Below are 20,544 nucleotides of genomic sequence, written 5' to 3' on the forward strand. Positions count from 1 at the left end.
CGTGACAAATGTCATCAACTAAACCATGAGCTCTACAAAATACAAAAAAAAAGCTTTACAAAATATAACTTCATAGGTTAGGTTACAACAAAATCACGATTCAATTTGAATAGATGCTATATAAGTAGATTTATCTTTATATCTGGTTTCTGAAGTTTCGTATTTCTGAATATATATATTTATATATATATACAATTTTCCATATAAATATAATGACTAATTAATTTTTCCCATTCTTGGATTCCTTTATCTTTACGGCGCTGTTTTGCCCCACCGTGCGTGGGGCCTGTTCACCCCCTTGGTGCACACTCACTCACACACGCGCACGACCTGCCAGCCATCTCGCTCTGGCGCACTCACACCGACAGCAGCACCAACCATTTTCTGCCTTCCGTCTCGGGTGGTTTCGGTCCGAGGAGGTTTGAGAACCGGAGAGTTCTCAGTTGTTTTCGAGATTCCGTCGCGTGCGGTTCGCTGCCCGATCTCCCCACGTCGCTCGCTCAATCCAGGCCGGATCCGGCGGCCTTTCGACGTTCCGCGCACAAAGTTATATTTAATTCCCGATGAATGAACGAAATCGCATCAAATCAACGCACACAAAACGAGAAATAAAGCAAGGAGAATTTAGCTAATCAATCCGTTGGCGGCCATTTTTTGTTGGCACTATTTCAGTGCTGTCGTCGCAGGTTTTGCCCCCTGATTTGTAAGTGCAATTTGTTCGAGTCACGGCACAACAGCGATAAAGTTTTCTCGAAAAATTTAATTTGCAACACGTGTTAACACAGTGCGTATGGGGAATAGGAATATATGCCCAACAAGTTTGCGTTAGTGCGCCAGTGCCTGTGATCCGAGTGTGTGTGCGTGAGTGTGCGGCACATGGCTTCGATTTGAAAAGTTTGGCAGATATGCAAATCGAGGAAAAACCACACGGCAAATATCCCCGTTTGTCTTGCCACTTCTAACATTTGTGGATATAGCCCAATCAGAATCAGATAATCGTAGCAACAAAAGCACAAATCCAAACAAATAAAATAACAAACAAAAACTAAAAACAAACACGGATACGTATCAACAATAAATAATCAAAATACAGGTGAGACACGAGATTGGGTTTCGACGGGTTTCGCAGCTTGCCGACGGCAAAAAGTTTACTCTTAAATGAGGGAATAGTAAAAGATATTCTATAGATAAACATAAATAGGGCAACTCATTTTCTATATATGCTAGTCCTTATTAAAAACACTTAAGAAAGCTAAGCTCCTCAAAGTTGATTTTCATTTGATTATTAATTTAATGTAAATATTATTCTATTCGGTCTGATAGTTAGACTTTAAAACAATTAAAACTTGCTGCTTAAATATCAAAGTCTATTTTACTGCAGTTTATGAACCAAATTGCTGGAAATCTAAATATTAGTGTTAACTATACATGCATACAAACTTTACATCTGGCGGTAAATGTGAATAAGAAAATAACTCACTGAGTAATAAAAAGAAGAATATAATTTTATATTTACTTACATTATTTGATGATTAGTTTTGTAACCTTACTAAGCCATCGAGAACAAATTTAACGTATTGTTACTTCTAAAATCATTAATAAATTTAATTGGCAAGTTACATTTTAATTCAAGAATTCAACTGGCTTATTATTTTGTGAAATAGCAAGTCCAAAGTTTTCTCCAATTATTTCGTCTAAAAACAAGTACAGACGGAGATTGTCCTCATGATTCCCGATTGGTTATACTGCTTATTACCGTACGTATAACAGATATATATCTGCAATAGGATAAAACCTTCCGATTTTATTTCAAATCATAAAGGATAATTTTAAAACTAAGGAACATGTAGCAAATTTAAGCTGATTGTATATTTGGTAGATAAACGATTTGGGTTCTATTTTCAAAGTTGATCTGGGTAAAGAAGTCGAGGGAAAGGCGGCCATAGATACCATGGATCCGCCAATTGATGCTTAATAAGAAAATTTATATTTGATACCGAATTAAAAACCCTCTGCAAATATATACAAAAGTTCAAAAATACTCGATAAAAACAATTTAAAAACTAATTCCAAATTGGATATATATTGTGAAAATATTACTGTTTTCAATGATATTTAGTCTTCTTAGTCGGAGAGTAAAAGGTAAAACGTAGTTTTCTATATTTTACTTGCGCATTGTATGAATTTAAGTGGAGTGTTTTTAAGAGCATCTAAAATGTTGCCCATTCATTCCAAGTACCTGTTTTCGGTTTCTAATGGATCAAATTATCATAGAAGTCAATATATTCACATTTTTTTGGCGATCTCAATTGGTTAGAAAGAAGGCAAAGTGCATTTTGCTTTTTTGACGGTTGTGGCATTGGCGAATTCCAAACAGCCACCAGCCATTAGAATAGAAGCTCGAACCACTTGAGAAATAATTCGCAGGGGGCGAAGCGTAGAAAAAAGCACAAGAAATGCACGTTTATATATATTTGGGAAAGAATACTTGTTTACACAGCAAATGCGAAATTCTGTTGTTTTATTCACCTCTCGATTGCGAGGCAGTTGGGGGGAGGGGGTGGACGACTGCCCTTCCCGAAGTCGGATATATGTCGGCCCACCCACCAAATATTTATTAATTAGAGGAAAGTATGAGATGGTGGAATCGAAAGAATAACCGTTTCCAGTTGTCTTTCATTCATCACTAAAATGTTTCACGCCCGCATCTTGAGTTTGGTACTCGAATCCATTGGACATCGTGTTTATTTATAAAAATGTTTTGCTTTATCATTCCGATTTTTTGCTAGAAATCTAAGAAAATTATTAACTTATCGTGAGAGTTTCGCTGCTTTCGCTGAGAACTTTTATGCAAAATAAAAAAGAAAAGACGGGTCCGGGGTTGAGTGGGTGTGGACCGACATTTGTCGGGTTAAATACGAGATTCGTTTCGGGGATTGGAAACATTTAAATGAATTGGCCAGCGCGTGTTTGTCGTCAGAAGTCGAATGATTAATTGAGTGCGGAGATGGGAGCAGATGTTCCGTGCGATCTTGTGTGCCTATTTGTGGGAAAAGTCGTCTATTCGACTTTGGGGGCACTATCTGGATCAGCCAGATTCCATCTCGGAAGTGGCCAAATTGACAAATTTACGCATTCCATTCGCCAAGATTCGGGCAAGCAGATGCAGATACGCAAGCTTGGCCACTGCAGCTTTGATCATTTTACGCACCGGCGTGCAGAATCCGCCATAATTTGGGGGCATGCCCCTGCCCACCGACGGCACTTTCAAAAAAAGTCCCTTGAGTTTCATTCAAACATTGGCCAAATGTAGCGGTGCAATGCGAAAAAGCAGCTACACAGGCTGCAGATTCAGAGATACATGTGGGCAACCCATTAAATTGACAAATTTCATTCATTACGCCGCGTTCTATTCGATTTCTTTGTGCGTTGCTCCCTTCTTCACGCGGCAATTAAACGGAAAATGTTAAAAATACACTTGGCCGCTCGAGTACGTGTATCTGGCAGATAGCGATTGTCTTGGCCGCTACTGCTTACTAATCCCGCCAAACGGCCAGCCCGCTGTTCGAATTACCCGGAAAGAGGGCTGTCCCACAACAGGTTGCTTGGCACCAGGCTCCCCATTCGATTACATTGTATAAACACAGACGCCGGCGCAGATGATTTCGATATTGGCCGTTGAAAACAGCCGTGCTGCTTTCAGATTTTGATGGCCGGTAGTCCAAATCAAGCTGGGGTTTATCCAAAACTATCCACTCGGGACAGTTCACTTGCAAAGCTCTGGGAGTAAGCAGCTCAAGAAACCGGGTCAGGAATGCCCCTAGAACCTCAGGAATCTGGGTCAGGAATGCCCTTAAAAATCGAATCACGTTGAGTGATATGTGCCGCGCCATCAAATCCATCAACAGATTTCGTATTTCATTGTAAGTTGACTTTGATTACGAACTAATTAGGCAAACGCTTGCAGCCACGGCAGCTCGAACAATTCAATTTGATTAACAAGCCAATAGAATCTCTGCGATGGAAGCTTAGGTGTCCGCTTTCCGATTTCTCGAGATTCCCCCCCATTTGCAGCACAATAACACTCAAATTAAAATCTTATAAAAGTCAAAGCAAACAGCGGGACAACAACGGATGGTGGGTAAACACGAAACACAGAAACAGAAATCCGATAGATAACGCGGCACTGGAAATAAATTACAAAATTTGTAAAATAAATTAAATTAATTTTATTCGAATGCCACAAAAGTCAGGCAGTCGGGGCGATAAGAGATCTCCCACAAGGGGAAATTGAGAGGCAGCCAAAAGATGCAGTCCGATATCAGATAGAATATCTTTTGGGGATGCTGCCGTAGCTGCTGGTGTTCTTCGTCTCGGGATTTCGAATCGTGCAACGGTACAACGGAAGGTCATAAACGTTGGTATGCCACCTATCTGTCAGCTACTATTCAAAGGTCTTAGCAGGTTTATTTTGATTCAAAGTCTGCGGGGAAACCTTAAGTTCAAATAGATAAGTCGTAAAACGCCTCGAATACATCTTAAGTTTCACATTATTCCCTACATTAAGTCCGCTGCATTGTATCCATCGGATATTATCCACTTGTACGCGCTGGATTAGGCAAAACAGATTGAAAATTTATCGCGTATTTCGTTTCACGTTCGCATTTTGCTTGTTTACTTGCGTCAAACATGAAACAGGCCAACGAAAATATAAGCAGCAAAGAAAAAGAACCCCAACGAGATGAAGAAATGAAAAGAAATACCGAATCTACGAGGAGGCGGCTGCGGGGGATCGGGATCTGGCCTAGGCCGATGACTCAAGAGCATCCAACTTGGCGTTGGTATTTTCGTTACAGCAGCATCAGCATCACCATCAGCATCACCATCAGCAGCAGCCAAAACGAAATCTCTATTTTCTTGTTTTGTATATATAATCTGGCCGGCACACACGAGAACTGAAACTGAAAACAGATCCAAGAATATCTCTACCCGATATACGAGATGCGAGAGTCTGTGTGCGTTTTGCTCTGTGTATCTATATCAGTTTAAGTTTATCTGGACTGTCTGGCCAAAAGCAGAGATCGATTGCAAATATCAAAATATCAGAATATCAAAACATCTATAAAATGCAGCCGGGATATTCTATCTGGGGGATACAATCGGGGTGGCTCTCGCTCACAAACATTATAGTCGTCGTCGTCGTCGTCGCCGACGTTTGGTAATTTTAGAAATATTCTTAGAACCGAATACAGAAATCTGAAATCAGAGGAATACCGAAACACCATGCGCCCCATATACACGTATATTGTGTAAAGAGTTTATTTTTGTAAGAGATCTCTTGGTCGGGTGCGGACAGGTTAGAGAGCTCTGGCCAAACGAACAAACGACCAAACCATATTTCCGATAATCGAACATCTCGCATTAATAATTGCGCCGGGGCTCAGTTTAGTTAATCATCTTTGACAACATGGGGTCGATTCGAGGTTTTGTTTTGATTTCGATTTGGATTTCGATTTCTGATTTCCAAACTGCTTATGAATATGAAAAAATCAAAGCACACAACACGCTTGTTTTGTTTAACATTTGTGCAAGTGTGGTGGGGCGAAAATCATTAGCCATTCAATGGTAATTTCTACAATTTTATGTGTCTCAATTAGTGTTGTTTCAATATTAATCAGAATGGGCAATAAAAAGATGAAAAATCCATATGTTAATTAGTTCGATAACTATGCCGTGAATTTGCTTACAATTAAGGTGTTGCAATGTGCTGTTTAGTAGGATGGGAAATTACCCTTCGTTAGTTTGTTAAGAAGATTAGCTATTAAAGGGTAAAATTTGTATAACATTATGATTGTTTTCCTCAGCATTTGGAAATCGCAAAATGCTATCAGTCCAAAAACACTTTATATCAGTTTAGTAATAGATTGCTTTTCAAAGCTTTTGCAGAGAACATTATTTTGTTAAATGAAATTTATTTGTAAAAAATTATACAAAAAATTGTGCAAATGCACAAAAAAAAAATTTATCGGTTACGTCAAATATATACTTCCTTCTATAATAATTAATTATGATAATTCCAAGCTTTTATGGCACAAAATTATGTCTAATAAATTGTGAAAATATATTTATTTATTTTTGTATTGTTGTCTTTTTTATTTCAGCGCTCAAACAACCAAAGAATTAAGCAAATATTAGATTAGGTTATTCAATACTAGTTCGTATCGACGATAGTTTTTGTTACTTAGAGCGGAGTCCATAACAATTTACCCAACCACCCATCCAAACACGCGATTCCCGCAGAAAATGTTACAGCATCCCGCCACAGATTTCTACGATTTGGCGGCGGCCAATGCGGCTGCCGTTCTCACCGCCCGGCATACACCTCCCTATAGTCCCACGGGTCTCAGTGGATCGGTGGCCCTGCACAACAACAACAACAGCACCACCAGCAATAACAACAACAGCAGCACCCTGGACATCATGACGCACAACGGTGGAGCAGGAGGTGGACTCCACCTGAACAGCGGCAGCAACGGAAGCGGCGGGGTGGTCAGCGGAGGAGGCTCCGGCGGCAGGGAGAATCTGCCCAGCTTCGGCTTCACCCAGGAGCAGGTGGCCTGTGTCTGCGAGGTAAGCTGTCAGGAGTATATCTCATAGTTACCTCACAATTTGTCACACTAAGCTAAACAGCAATTTAATAGTTGATCAAGTTTCGTAAAAGTAAGCTACAAAAAAATACACACATAAAAAAAATACTTAAAAGTAACAGTTTTTGTAGTTTGTTTAACTGTAAATACAGTAAAACATTTATAGTTACTATACAATTTGTAAGAGTAATCAAAACAGGAAATAAATACTTGATCAAGTTACATAAAAGAAAGCTACAAGAAAAGTACATAGATAAATTACTACGTAAAGTTTTTGTGGTTAGCTCAACCGTAAATATTAATTAATTAATTTTTTTCTGTGTCGAGTATTGAGTTAAATTTTTATTAATTTAGTAATGGTATGGTAATTCACATATGTCATATAACCCGCAGACATTTACACGCCTTATGGTCAACACAAATAGTTTTTCTTTCGCGATGCAAAGATTAATTTCACGCAAGGACCAAAATGTCAAGTTTTTGAATTATACATTAAATTAACAAGATCATTTCGCTGATAGTGCTATACCAAGTTATACCACGTTTCCAAACAAACATAATAAACCAATTTAACTTTAGAAATTTTTTGACCAATTTAATATTTATTTATATTCATAAAAAATTCTTTTTTTGTAAATTCAATATTACTTCTAAACAAATATTTTTAAAATATAATACTCCTTAACAAATCATATGAACCGACCACAGTTTGTTTTCAATGTAATTGTATTTGGAAATGACAAAATTATGAAAGAATGGTCTATTTTAATAATGCTCCAAATGGATGAGTTCTGAAAGCAGACAGAATATTAGATACCTTTTATAATTCCCGTGTAATTGATGTTTGAAAGTGATAAAACTGAAAGTTCCAAACACTATTTCCATTCCACCCATCGAAAAGCGGTCAATCTCAAACCAATCCCGAAATCCTTGAAATCTTTCGCACAGGTTCTGCAGCAGGCGGGCAACATCGAAAGACTGGGCCGCTTCCTCTGGTCGCTGCCACAATGTGATAAGCTGCAGCTGAACGAGTCCGTGCTGAAGGCCAAGGCGGTCGTTGCATTCCATCGTGGTCAGTACAAGGAGCTGTACCGCCTGCTCGAGCATCACCACTTCTCGGCCCAAAATCACGCCAAGCTCCAGGCCCTGTGGTTGAAAGGTGAGACCCGCACTCCTGCTTAACCCCAAAATGTTCCGAGTGCTGAAACAAAAACGAATTCTTTCTCTCCGGCTGTAGCGCATTATGTGGAAGCCGAAAAACTGCGCGGAAGACCCTTGGGTGCTGTTGGCAAATATCGTGTTCGCCGTAAATTTCCATTGCCCCGCACCATTTGGGACGGCGAGGAGACGAGCTACTGTTTTAAGGTGAGTGCTGGGGAGGAGTCGAAGGAGGAGGAGGATGAGGAGGAGCACCCAAGTCGTCCTGGGCCGCTTTTCATTTTAATTGTGGCAAGCGGGGAAATCGTACAAATGTCCGATGGCCTGTCTGATTGCATAAGCTGCAACTGCCCGATTGCGCTGGGGTAACGCCTTTCGGCTTTATCGGAGCAGTATCCTGGACAGGAAACATTTTGTTTACTATCTGGTAGGCTTTCAGTTGGTTCAAATAGATTAAAGGAAGGTCAGCGCAGGTCTATGTACAAAAGGGATTTTCGTGAATTTTCCGGCTTTTTCTGACACGTTTTTTTCCACCTTGTACATTACAAATATTATAAAACGCATTTTACTCTTCAAGTAATGGATATATTTACCGGCGAAATCCATTTCATAGCTCAAACTATTACTATTAATTACACTGTTATTAAATTGTTATTTAACCAGAGATTTATTATGATTATTACACTCAGAAATGCTCCGATTTTAATAAAAATGTTCCTATTAATCACTGGTACTCTGAGTTACGCCTTCTAGCGTTAAGGTATATTTATTATAAGGAATATTTATTTATCTGCTAGGGCTGATGTTATTGACTATAATAAACTAATAAGTTCTGTGATAATTGTATGATTTAGAAAATTTATGGTGTGTCGATAGATATTGACATAATAAATATATACCGTCCAAAAATTGTTCTCTACTATAATTCTATAACTATATGATTAACAGGTAAAAATACTATAAGGGTAGTTAACCTCGCTATAATGTACACCTATAAACTTATTTATGATTTAATATGTCCTTCCGTAGGAGAAATCCCGCTCGGTATTGAGAGACTGGTACTCGCACAATCCATATCCATCGCCCCGTGAGAAACGCGATCTGGCCGAGGCCACAGGACTGACCACCACGCAGGTGAGTCAATGGGCAATGCCAAAAGCAGAAACATAAATGTCAAACGCATCTTTTGACAAATTTCAATTGAAATTCCTCACAGATGCCATCCTCCACATGTTAATTGCATCTCATTAATCATGGGACAGCATTGCGAATGTTTACAAATGTCTCTAAGCTATTTTTACGCTTTTACAGGTTTCCAATTGGTTCAAGAATCGACGACAAAGAGATCGAGCTGCCGAACATAAAGAGTGAGTTGCAATGAACAATTATTATTTACAAAGATATCTAGTGAGATATTATTGGGTGTATTCCATTTAACAAAGTGGATCTATATCTAGATCTCTGAATCAGTCCACGTATTTATGCTTTATTTAGCGATGAATATGACAAGTGTCAACGCGTGCAAGGCATCGCAAAAAATAATATATTAATTTGCATTTAAATTTTCAATTACAAAAGCTGACGGCATTTACTTTCAAGGTCGTTAAGTGGGTGGGGCGGGGCGAGGAGGGGGGCGGGCTAATTAGTGCCAAGGACAACACGCAACTGGCACACGCTGTGGTAAACGGGGGGGTTGGTGGGGGCTGATATAAAGAAAGAGTCGCTGACAAAGTCATTAAAATGTTGTTCCAAATTCCAAAATGATATATATAACCTATCCTATCCTATATATTTATTTTATTTTTATTTGATTTGTTGATGTTTGCTTTTCGGTACATGTATGCATATCTCCGGCATATGTCTGGCAGGCCTTGTCCCTAATTAAAATCCCCAGTCCTTTCCCTCCCTTCGCCCTTCCCCCGATATTCCCTGAACATCTGCATTTCCGCTTAAGCAAATAGTTTCAAGCAGTTGTGGCACTCCTTTCGGATGTTTCCTCTTCGAGAGAGAGAGATCTTCGGCCGCTGATAGGAAATATTTTCTCAAATATTAAACATCCTTTGGCCGGCCAGCATCCTTTTGTTTGTCCCCTGAACCCACTTGGGTCCTTCTGCAGCCGCTGGAAGTCATGTGAAGTGCAAACAGTCGAAAAAGTGAAAATGGGATTTTTGAAGTGGCCGCGCATTTCCTACGCTCCTTTCGCGTCCCACCCATTTGGGCAACTATCATTAGCTGGTAAATTGCCAAAAAGGCCGAACTTTCCCCAGGATAGTAGTTCCATTATGCTAAATGGTATATCACTTACGGCTCCTCCACTCCGAGTTTTGCCTCACGAACGGCAGGCGAAAAGCGAGAAATTGTCGTAATAAAAATGGAAATAAAAAAATGGTAAAAACAGAAAAACTGCAAAAAATATTATAAATTGGATGCCGTGGCAACCGCAAGGCACACTCATACATGGCCGCTCGACAAAAGTATCTCACAGATACACGTTCGTTCTCGGCGATAGTTTACACTGCGTAGCTCCCCCCCTTCCCCTGCCCCTTTCCCTTTCCCTTCTCCACCCGGCCGGTAACTTGATATATGTTTATGGCTGTTGCCTCGATGAGCAACCCAGTGTGCTGCTACTTTAACTTTTTCATATTGTTTTTTCTCCTATCTTTTTTTTTTTTGCATGAGGGTGTGTGTATCTATGTTCCATTTCCATGCAGCTTTGTGGCAGCCAGCAAACCACAACGGCGCCAAATCTGAATCTAAAGCGGCACTTTGAACAGCCCAACAACTGCCAAAGTGGTTATTGTTTGAATAGGTACTACCTTCGCCAGAAGAGAATGTAGAAAAGATTGCCAGCTAGGTAGATTGAATAAAATGAGTTAGAGCTAGGATATATAGACAGATGCCTTTATCGAATTAAATGCACCAATTAAAAGGGATACTGTCCAATTTTTGGTAAAAAAGTTTCACGTTAAGAAAACTTTGAAGAATTTTTTTTATTTTCCTAAATATCAGCAATTTGTTAGAAATTACTTCATTAGGAATACTTAAATTACTGCAACAATTTAATTAGATACAGTCCTCTTTTAGTGAAAAGTGTTCACGAAAAGAAATACTTTTAAGTAAGATTTTTTTAAGTGTCAACAAAGTAAAGTTCATTACAACAATTAAATTTTTTCTCATATTTAACGATTAATCAAAGCCACAGTTTAAGAGACAGCCCAAAATTAAAAAAAAATATTTGAGAATTTCTATAATACATTTTTGCACACAGACACAATCGAACATTTTTTAGTTCTCCAATTTTATTTTTTTATTTTATGCACTAAACACTATTTTGTTTTGAATATAAAATGTCCTATTATATTTATTGACAAAAAATTCCTCCCTAAATTAATTACGGCTTTTGTAGTTACACTGTTGAATTGTGTACATTAAACTTCAACTTTTTCATAAAAGGATTTTTCAACAACCGCAATAACATTTCAAAGAAAAAATAATTTAGAAACCAAATGGAGTATCTAAATTTACATTAAGCCAGAAGATGCTCGTCGAGTGACCTTTTTTAAAGGATCTTACAGTTCGTCCCAGTAAGAAATCGGGATTGGCAAATATGGATCGGCTATTTCGCAATTCTGGCTCAGCTGAAGACGAAGCACAGAGCCATGCGCATATAGTCGACTGTCGAAGATATGGCGGTTATAATGACGCGGTACCGATCGATGTACATGGTCACGAACAGCAGATACTTCTTGTTGGTCACCTGGAAGCGCCACAGGTGCGAGGCGGCCCCCAGGAGGTCCCAGTTGTCCGGCGGGACCACCCCGAAGTGCCGCTCGCCCGCGTACTGCAGAATGCCGTAGTAGAGCAGCAGGACGAGCAGCGGGTACAGGATCGGCAGCATGATGAAGAAGAGCAGGACACAGCTATAGACGAACTTCAGGAGCGTGGGGAAGGGCAGTGGTTGCATCCAGATATCGAACAAGTGCTCCACCAATGGCTGCATGTAGTACACCATCTTTCCTGGATTCGATACGTTCTTCCACTGATGGATTAGTGATAGACAAGGCCTTACTTTCGGTATTTCTCATTGGACTCACCATTTTGCGCTTATGAAACGGCTTATTCCAGGTCTTGTGCATATTCTAACAATTTTACCTAAAATTTTGATAGTTAAAAAAAAAAATTTTGAAATTTCATAGGGCTACTTGCTACTAAAAGCTTTATTTCGAAAGGTGTTAAAAGTGCGGACAGCAAAAGTATCGAGTTTCCATGTTTTGTCTAGATCGAAGTTGGTTGAAAAGTTTAAAAAAAACTAACCCAAACAATCTAATTGTAATTCGATATTTTCTATTGGAATACATTTCGGGATTTTCAATTACACAAATATCCAAATAATGATCAAAGGTTGAAAGCTAACTTAAGTCAAATCCAATATTTCGAAAATTGTATACTAATTTGTTTTCTAAATAGATAATATACGTAAAGGGTTATCTCAACTTTACCCCAAAACTATATGGGAATTTGTATCTTAGCACTAATAATAGGCAAACTAAAGAAGGACAAAAGTGTAGAGCCCCATGACATTTTTATCCTGTATTCTATCAAAATTCTTAATGGTGAAACGATTTAGGAACAAATATTAATATATCTCATTTGCGGTGAATTAAACTGATTCTTTAACATAGTTAGCCTAACAACCTTTGCTTTTTCGGTGGCTTTAATAAAAATCCTTCTAATTAAAGAGGAATTTTCGGGTCGTTTGGGTCTTTCAACTGGATTTGATTGATCTGCCATTTCTACGGGATTCAGTACCTAAAGGATTCTTTCCTCCCTTCTCCTTTTCCTTTTCCCCCGCCCTACCCCGTTTAACTCACTCACACAGTCCCAGTTGCAGACGTGTTCCTGTCCCTCTTTCTCTATATATATACTCGCACTCGTACTACCGAGGCGACCCAGTCCGAGTTCCACTTCCAGTTCCAGTTCCAGTCCCAAGTCCATCCCACTCCCTTTCCCTTTCCCCGCGCCGCCACACCACCCCACCTCATCCGAATCCGAATCTCCCTCAGACATCGTCATCATTTTGCGTTCGTCGAATGCCACGGTTGGCTGGAGGGTAGCTGGCCAGGGTATCGGGTTACCACAAAATGTGCGTGTGTTCTTTATTCGTTCGCCCTGACAACCCCTCGCCCCAGACCCCGCCAGCACGTTATTCATTTTTATTCGTTTTATTGTACATTCTGTTTTTATTATTATGTATTTTGCGCTTTTGCCCGTCTGAGGCCCTCGTCTCTTCTTCTCGTCGCCTCCTCGCCGCTGCCTTTGTGTTTGTTTTCAGTTCCCCAGTTCCAGTCCCGTTCCCGTTCCCATTTCCCTTCTGCCTCCGCTCTCTTTCCCTTTCCCGATCCGTGCTCCGATGGCGTTGATAATGATGTTGTTGGTGATGATGGACCGGTTGGTGGTACTGAATCGGTCGGAGGCGCTTGCCATCCGCATTGACATCCGCGACAGCCCATCTCCGCAGCTCTCTTTTCCAGCGAGTGGGTGGGTGTCAAGTGTGCGCTCTCTTGACAATAATTAGATCTCATCTGGGAGCAGACACTCAGTGTGGAAAGCTCACCTAAATTTGACAGCAATATTGTTCTCTATTACATAACACGTTAGAGGAAGGGAACACCCTTCACCTTCAACAAATGCATCGAAATGAGCCTAATATTCGTTCAACATAATAATTTGTTCAACAAACGAGGTATTATTTGTAAATTAAATTGAATATTCAATTGAATTTTCATTTTTTACTTTTTGGTAAAATCATAGTCAACTTTTTAGCGCTTAAAACATTCGATATTCTTTTAGAATAGAATAAACAAAGATTTATGGTTCCTTTTTTAGCCTAAAAGTTTAAGGGCTTTAGAATATTTCGATTCGAAAAGAACAGGCGGACAAAGCTAAACTGAATCGCTTCAATCCAAAAATGCATATTCCTTTTAGGTTCGAAAATAAGTTCTTCTCTATTTTACACAAATGTGTAAAAGATAGAACCTAACTTAAATTTAGACTTCATGATAATGAATTTAACATATTAAATATCCTTCATATCTTATATTTTCTTCCAAATTGTTTAGAACAATATTTCGATAAAAATAGGCCTTGTCAAAATGGTGATGTTTTGTTTCTGTGGTGGAGTAGCTGACTCCTTCAGCTTGACCTCCGCCAGGGTTTACTAGGGCTTCCGTTAGTTAATCCCGCCAAACACTCCAAGCCTTAAAGTGCTGAAAAGACTTGGGGATTACATAAAAGTTTGGTTGCTCAGCGGGGGACTGGGACTCGACTTTTCTCCTCAGGCACCATCTGATTCGCCTCGAGGAGGGCAATTAAAAGGCCACAAAATTATAAGAAACTGTCAAAACAATCCTCGGCCAGCATAAAATGCGCCACACGCCACACATGCTATGTACTTTCCACCTTCGACTTGGGACCTTCAGCGGACGGATAATAAAATATCTTATAACGATGACAGCGCTGGGCTCGGACTTTGGGTTAATCTTTGGGATCTTACATAGTTGAAGACAATGGCACAATGCCCGGCCAGACGATGGCTAGACGAAAACGAATCGAAATGGAAAACTCCAAACCTTAAACCTTAAACCCCAAACCCCAGGTGAGGTGGACTTGGTCTTCGCGGGATTATGCCCCATCTTCAGCGTTTTTGAGTGTCAGAGGGTCGCCACGAGCATTAACAACAGCCACACACATGCGTAAATTAAATGATAATTTATGATCAACACCTTTTCAGATTCCACTTATGGATCGCTGTTGCCCGTTTAGTTGGGTGTCCTGCTGGGCACACGTCCCGAGATTTGTGTACCGATCGCGCAATGCGATAACTCAACCTGTTCGTTGGCTCTGGGCCGATCTCCCCGATCTCCTGATTGTCCGATGGTCTGATGGTCCGATGGCCCGATCTTTGCGATCCCCTGAGCCACGTTTTTCAGGGCCTGGGTCCAGGGACCCGACCCGTTTGTTTGTTTTTTTAGGATTTATTGGCTTATAATTTTTATTAGCAATGGAATTCCTTGGAAGCCCCAGTGCAGCCATCATCCTCATCCACCATAATAACTGTATGGTGGTAGTCCCTCCACTCCTTCGTGTGAAAATCGTGGAGTTATGTCATGGGAAATAGCATACTGAAGAAGTTAGACAATGTTATGTTTAATGAATTTCAATGTTTAATGCAAATCAGAGCAGTACCGAACATATCACAGAATTGCATTTCATAGGTCTACAAGTGTTAAAAAAAATGTCCGACGGTTTTTGGGCCAGTTGATTTGAAAGTCAACCGAAAAATCCTTCGGTGTCTAAGAATCTCTAGAGTTTTCGATGGGCTTTGCAGTTTTTCAAATTATAAATCGTTAAGTCAAAGTGGTTCAGTGTCACCAAGATTTGATTTTGTGTTAAAAGAGATTTCTGTGACATCCCTGTTTATGAAGGCATAAAGATTGGGATCCGAGCTATCCTACCTAAATGTCACATCTTTTTTCGAACTCTTCTATTCCTCTTCAAACCTTTTGCATTTGGAAACGAGAACAACTCACTCACGTGGCAAACTTGTTTGTGGACCCTCCCTCCCATTTACCCCTCACCGATTCCAGTTAAACATAATCCGATCATGCATTATTACCAAGCTAATGAATCTGCTTAAGACAGACTCCGCTCGAAATGGCTGGGGCTACAAAAAATCAATTGAGCAAACAAGTAAAAAATTAATTCCCCCTCACTGGTTACAGACCCCAAAAAAAAGAAAAGAAAAAAGAGAGGCAGGGTATGGAAAAGCCCGAGGAACCTTTTTTTTTCTGGGGGGACCACACACCGAGTTGGAGACCCAAAACCTGCTTCTTCTTCTGTGGTTGTTGTTCTTGAATTTTGTTATAAACTTTATGTGACATTCACTTCTGGCCCGGGGAATTGTCCTTGAGACGCTCTGCTCCCGTTCCCGATGATGCGAGTCCTCCGAGTGTAGGAAAACCGAACTGAGGCATTTGTGTTTATAATGCAATCACTGGAAATACGGGGTAGGGGGTAGGAGGGGGTGGAGGTGGCATGCCCACAAAAGTGGGCGCTGTCCATCTGTATGTGTTAATAAGTGTTGCAGAGGAAGAGGAGGGGGCGGGGAGTTTGGAGGGGGCAGAACCACGAAACTCTGGTAATTCGATATCATTGTTTATATGCTTCTGCTGCTGCTGCCTTTTGTTTGCTCCCCACTTTTCGCTGGGCCTTTTCTCATGTTTGCTGTGCTTAGGCCATCGATTTTTTGCCCAGAACGAGCGTTACTTTAATGTCGACAGTACGAACTCGTTTTCGGGAAATCCGAATTGGGGGAGTCGTATTAGTGGTGTCCATCAGATGTCACATGGTTGTGGGTCTTACGCCCACCCCGCGATCACAAGTGGTCCTCATCCAAGTTCAAGTTCATGCAAACGCTGCAAGAAATAATGGCATGACATCGCCGTTGGTGGCTGCCACTCGCGGGATACAATCTACAATTACACGATTGCCGATATCGTACAGCTGCGCCGTATGTGGGCTCCTCCGCTCCGAATCCGCGGCAGCTGGGGAACTGGAGTCAGCACATAACTGGGAGGTGTATCTGCTGGGCAACAGATCGGTCCTGTCCTCCGTCTCGGTCTCTGTATCTGCCCCATTGCGTCCCGTCGCAAATTTGTCGAGTGTGCGCTTAAATGTTTCGCATTGCCACGGACGAGGCTCGATCCCTGTTTCGATGCCCATACCCTCGGTCCGGTTTCCTCCGCTGACTAAATGAATTTGTTGGCTTCGATTCAATCCTCTAAATTAAACACATGTACCACTTAACGACAAGTAGACCAATTTTGAAGAGTAGTTCATTAACACAGTTTGGATTTACAAACTACTTCCTAATTCTGAAAGACCTTTTTCCGCGTTTTAAGTCTATGAAGCATTAAAGTTGAAACCGCAATCTCGGTTTTTATTGTAAGTAAGAAATTTTCAAATTAAATATATAAGCTGACTTTGTATATTTTTGTGTTTTAGAAAAAACAATATTAAATAATAGAAATGTAGTTTTTCTATCTCTACAAGACTGCTACTGAATTTTGGTTCCATGTAAACGAGGATATATTATGAGTCTCCTAAATAAAAGTTTTGTTTTGTAATTATTTGTAGTCTAACTTAATACAAAATTGTATATCAAATACAACGAGCAACAAATGCACTAAAAAACCATTGTATTTTATACTTGTATTATTAAAAGTAATAGAAAAACAAAAAATTGTAAGAAGACGGATTTAAGAATTTCAAAATTTTGAAAAGGTTTTATCATTTAAATTAATTTTTCAATATTTAATTTCTTTTTTATCTCATTTATAATTAACGCACTGTTTTCCACTTACTTGCAAGAGAGTATTCAGAATTTATTAAGATGATTCTTTCGAACGAACCGATGTTGTTTGTTGATGTTGTTCGTTGCTGTCATCAATTTTTTTGCAAACTGGTTCTGCGATGCGGCTGCTGATAACCGATTACTGATTGTGCTTGGCCATGCAATTGGCGACAAGATTAACACTTTGCCGATGATTGCCGGCGGAAAGGAGGGGATGGCGATTGCTCGAGTTTCAGGCTTGTTATGGGAGTATTAGCCATTAACGGGTGATTCCATCCCCCAGGGGCGTCTTACATTAACCCTGAAGTGCGGTCGGGGGTTGGCTGCCGTCCTGAAAAGACATTCCAAATTCGAATGCCATTTACGAAATCAGCCACAAATAATAAAAGTCAAGCTACTTAGGAGTGGAATGAGCTGTGCAGCAATCACCCCCCAAAACAACCATCACACCCACTTGAACCCATGGAAAGTGAAGTGAAATCAGATGCTATATATCCGAATACGCCAGGGAATGCATGCTGTCCCTCTTCCACTGGCCAGCCATCTCACTTCCTCTCCTTGACTTTCGGAGTCCCTGAGGCGACACCTCAAAAGCGAACATGATACCATTTATAGAAACGCGAGAGGCAGACGATTTCCTTCCGGAATTCATTTCAATTGCAATTGCTGTGCCCCTGTCATTTGTCATTTGTTTATAAATAAATTATGCGCTCCTTGTGCGAGTGTGTGGGTGTGTTGACAGCAGTAAATTAGTTGCAATTGACACATTTTAACATAAGCGATGCTGACATCCAAAAAGCATATGGCCCGGGTCACATTGTGAACAAGCAGATGCTCATGTTGACATTTGTAGAAATTACATTTTAGCATTTTAAAGTTAAATTAATCTTCGTAGAGCAACTTTATTAAACTGGGTTTGTGCACTGTTGAATTGTTGTCCAGCAAAATGATTACACCTTTGGAATATATTTATGTTTTTTGAAATGGTAGAGTAATTGCTCAACCTATATTATTGACAACTTAAACAAAGAGTTTCGAAAGAAAATCCAACCACTGTGTAGTGGTTATTAATTGTTAAATTGGATCAGCCCATAAAATATAGTTTTTACATTTTAATATCAACTGAAATGTTTGAAAATATTGAACGTTTAAAGTACATATTATCAAATATAATCGTGATAGGATAATATCAGTTCTATAGTTTTCAAATGCAAAATAGAACGCTGGTATATGGTTTAAAATTATATGTAAAATATATATCACATACATTATGGATTCTTGATCGATAATTTTAGTGATCCATGAAATCGTTAGTTTTAGTCTTTAAATGTTGTTTCAGGTATGACTGCATTTTAGGCAATAAGGAAGTTTTTTGGGCATTTATTTATATATTGGTTAACTGGGTGTTATTGCTGGAGAATCTTTAAAGTTATATTAAGCTATTTGCTCTTAATAGCCCTTCTTCTAACCACATAATTTCAATCTTCTAATTTGCAGCGGCTCCACGGACAAGCAACACTTGGATTCCTCCAGTGATTCGGAGATGGAGGGCAGCATGTTGCCCAGTCAAGGTGCCCAGCAGCAACAGCAGCAGCAGCAGCAACAGCACTCGCCGGGCAACAACAGCAGCAGCAACAACAACAACAACGGCCTGCACCAGCAGCAATTGCAGCATGTTGCCGCCGAGCAGAGCCTGCAACACCACCCACACCAGCAACATCCCGCCAGCAACATCAGCAGCGTAGCCAGCAAAAGCAGCAGCGGGGGTGGCGGGGGGTGAGTGCAGCAAGTGCTGCACAAATGCAAATGCCCCCGCTCACCGCCGCCGTGGCCTATTCGCACCTGCACAGCGTGATGGGGGCCATGCCCATGACCGCCATGTACGACATGGGCGAGTACCAGCACTTATGATTCTAGTTGGAGGCGGCCGCTGCCGCCGGTGGCAGTGGCAGCAGCAACACCACCGCCGGCAGCAGCAGCAACATCGCCTGGCAGCAGCGACATCGCCACCACCAGCAGCAGCAGCAGCAGTCAGAGAGCTTCTACTTCTGAGGATAGTAACTTAGCAATATCGCCGGAATCCATCAGCATAGCAACACAAACTTTACATATCGCTCAATTACTGAAAGGCTGTCAGGACTCAAACGTAACGATTGCTGATTAAAACGCTCAATATTGTTGGACTTACCCTCTTCATAAGAAATTAAGTGAAGCCATGTTAGGGTTTTTAATTTGTAATCTGTGACGTTATAATGTAAAATCTTAACATGACATTGAGACTTTCCAATCGTAATTTCAGTCCTGACAGTATTTTAGCAAATTACCGATATGCAATTATAGACTACCACACCTTCTGGATAACTTGGCATTTTCCGCAACGAGAAATAGAGAGATATAGAAATAAAGAGACAAAGCCACCAAGCTGCAGCACAAGCTTTTGGTATAACTCCAGAAGAAAACACTTTAAACTATGATTACTGCATCGATCTGTGTAAATAGCTAGGCTTTAGTTTTAGAGCGGTTGGGCGGCCAACCGAAATGCAAATCAAATCGAAACGTGCAAAAATTATATATATATATATACCTACGTACATGCATAAATTATACACTTTTAATTGTAGACTCTAGTAATTCTATTTTTGTTAAAAATAAATTCTATTAAATTATTTTCAAATGCATTCGCGCACGAAAACATAATTATATTATAAAACAAGAGGCAACGGTGCAAATCTTTTGCAAATACATTTTCGGGTGAGTACATAATACGCATTGTGATGGTGATTAAGTTTGAATAGTGTATGTCAAATGAGAATTCAAGAGAACAATATATTTTATGTTCACCAAAATTTAATGAGTGGCATTCTAATATATAGTTTTTAAAGGCTTATTCTTAAATCATCTTTACTATTTTGCTACAAATTTTTTTTAGACATTAATCCGGCACATTCAAGTTGGTAATGTGGACAAGGCTACCACTATATAAATTGGTCGTTTGATTAATATCAAATTAATTCTTGTATGAAAGTGATTTTCATTATGTAAAACCAATGAGTTAGTTCGAGACTCAACTTTGATCTATACTTTATCTCTTTTCTTAAATCATTAAACGCACTAAGAATACTTTTGTTAAAACGTATCCATCTACCGACAACATTCAACTAATTTTAACTGAATTAAGATGCAGTCGAACTTCTACAACTTCATTTGCCTCGCTTTAAGTTATTAAGACTTCGAGTTATAAAATTAATTTTTCCGGTTTTTCTCAGACATCGTAAAAAGAGACTTTTTTATTTATTTTCTTTATCAATTAGCCTTTTTTGCAGCATA

The 20,544-nt window shown here is 39.9% G+C and overlaps 2 protein-coding genes across 3 annotated transcripts; one reads left to right on the forward strand and one right to left on the reverse strand.

The window, feature by feature from the left end:
• The first annotated feature begins 463 nt into the window (after nt 1-463).
• LOC108044017 (protein sine oculis) lies at nt 464-19,909 on the forward strand. The gene is given in 8 exon segments (XM_044461895.1): nt 464-1,093; nt 6,162-6,630; nt 7,596-7,806; nt 7,885-8,012; nt 8,835-8,939; nt 9,117-9,172; nt 18,715-18,992; nt 18,995-19,909. Coding segments are annotated over 7 exon segments (1,239 nt in total). The 5' UTR covers nt 464-1,093; nt 6,162-6,303; the 3' UTR covers nt 19,129-19,909.
• LOC108044019 lies at nt 11,155-12,172 on the reverse strand. Of its 2 annotated transcripts, XM_044461896.1 has the most exons (4): nt 12,120-12,172; nt 11,900-11,957; nt 11,540-11,844; nt 11,155-11,480 (listed from the first exon to the last, which is right to left on the reverse strand). In XM_044461896.1, the coding sequence occupies exons 2-4, from the start codon at nt 11,939-11,941 to the stop codon at nt 11,375-11,377; spliced, it is 453 nt and encodes a 150-aa protein (XP_044317831.1). In that variant the 5' UTR covers nt 11,942-11,957; nt 12,120-12,172; the 3' UTR covers nt 11,155-11,374. The 2 variants fall into 2 exon arrangements, with proteins under 2 accessions (XP_044317831.1, XP_016978356.1); XM_017122867.2 differs by lacking the exon at nt 12,120-12,172 and having other exon boundaries at nt 11,155-11,844; nt 11,900-12,047.
• Nucleotides 19,910-20,544: the final 635 nt, after the last annotated feature.

The sequence above is a fragment of the Drosophila rhopaloa genome, unplaced genomic scaffold, assembly GCF_018152115.1.
Source record: "Drosophila rhopaloa isolate 14029-0021.01 unplaced genomic scaffold, ASM1815211v1 contig_115, whole genome shotgun sequence".
In the NCBI taxonomy this organism is placed as follows: Eukaryota; Metazoa; Arthropoda; class Insecta; order Diptera; family Drosophilidae; genus Drosophila; species Drosophila rhopaloa.

Excerpts from the sequence above, each read along its gene's own strand:
- LOC108044019 (XM_044461896.1), bottom strand. The coding sequence starts at position 11,941 with ATGCACAAGACCTGGAATAAGCCGTTTCATAAGCGCAAAATG. Across the intron at positions 11,845-11,899 it reads CGTTTCATAAGCGCAAAATG|TGGAAGAACGTATCGAATCC; the intron begins GTGAGTCCAATG and ends CTAATCCATCAG. Across the intron at positions 11,481-11,539 it reads ACCAACAAGAAGTATCTGCT|TCGACTATATGCGCATGGCT; the intron begins GTTCGTGACCAT and ends TATCTTCGACAG.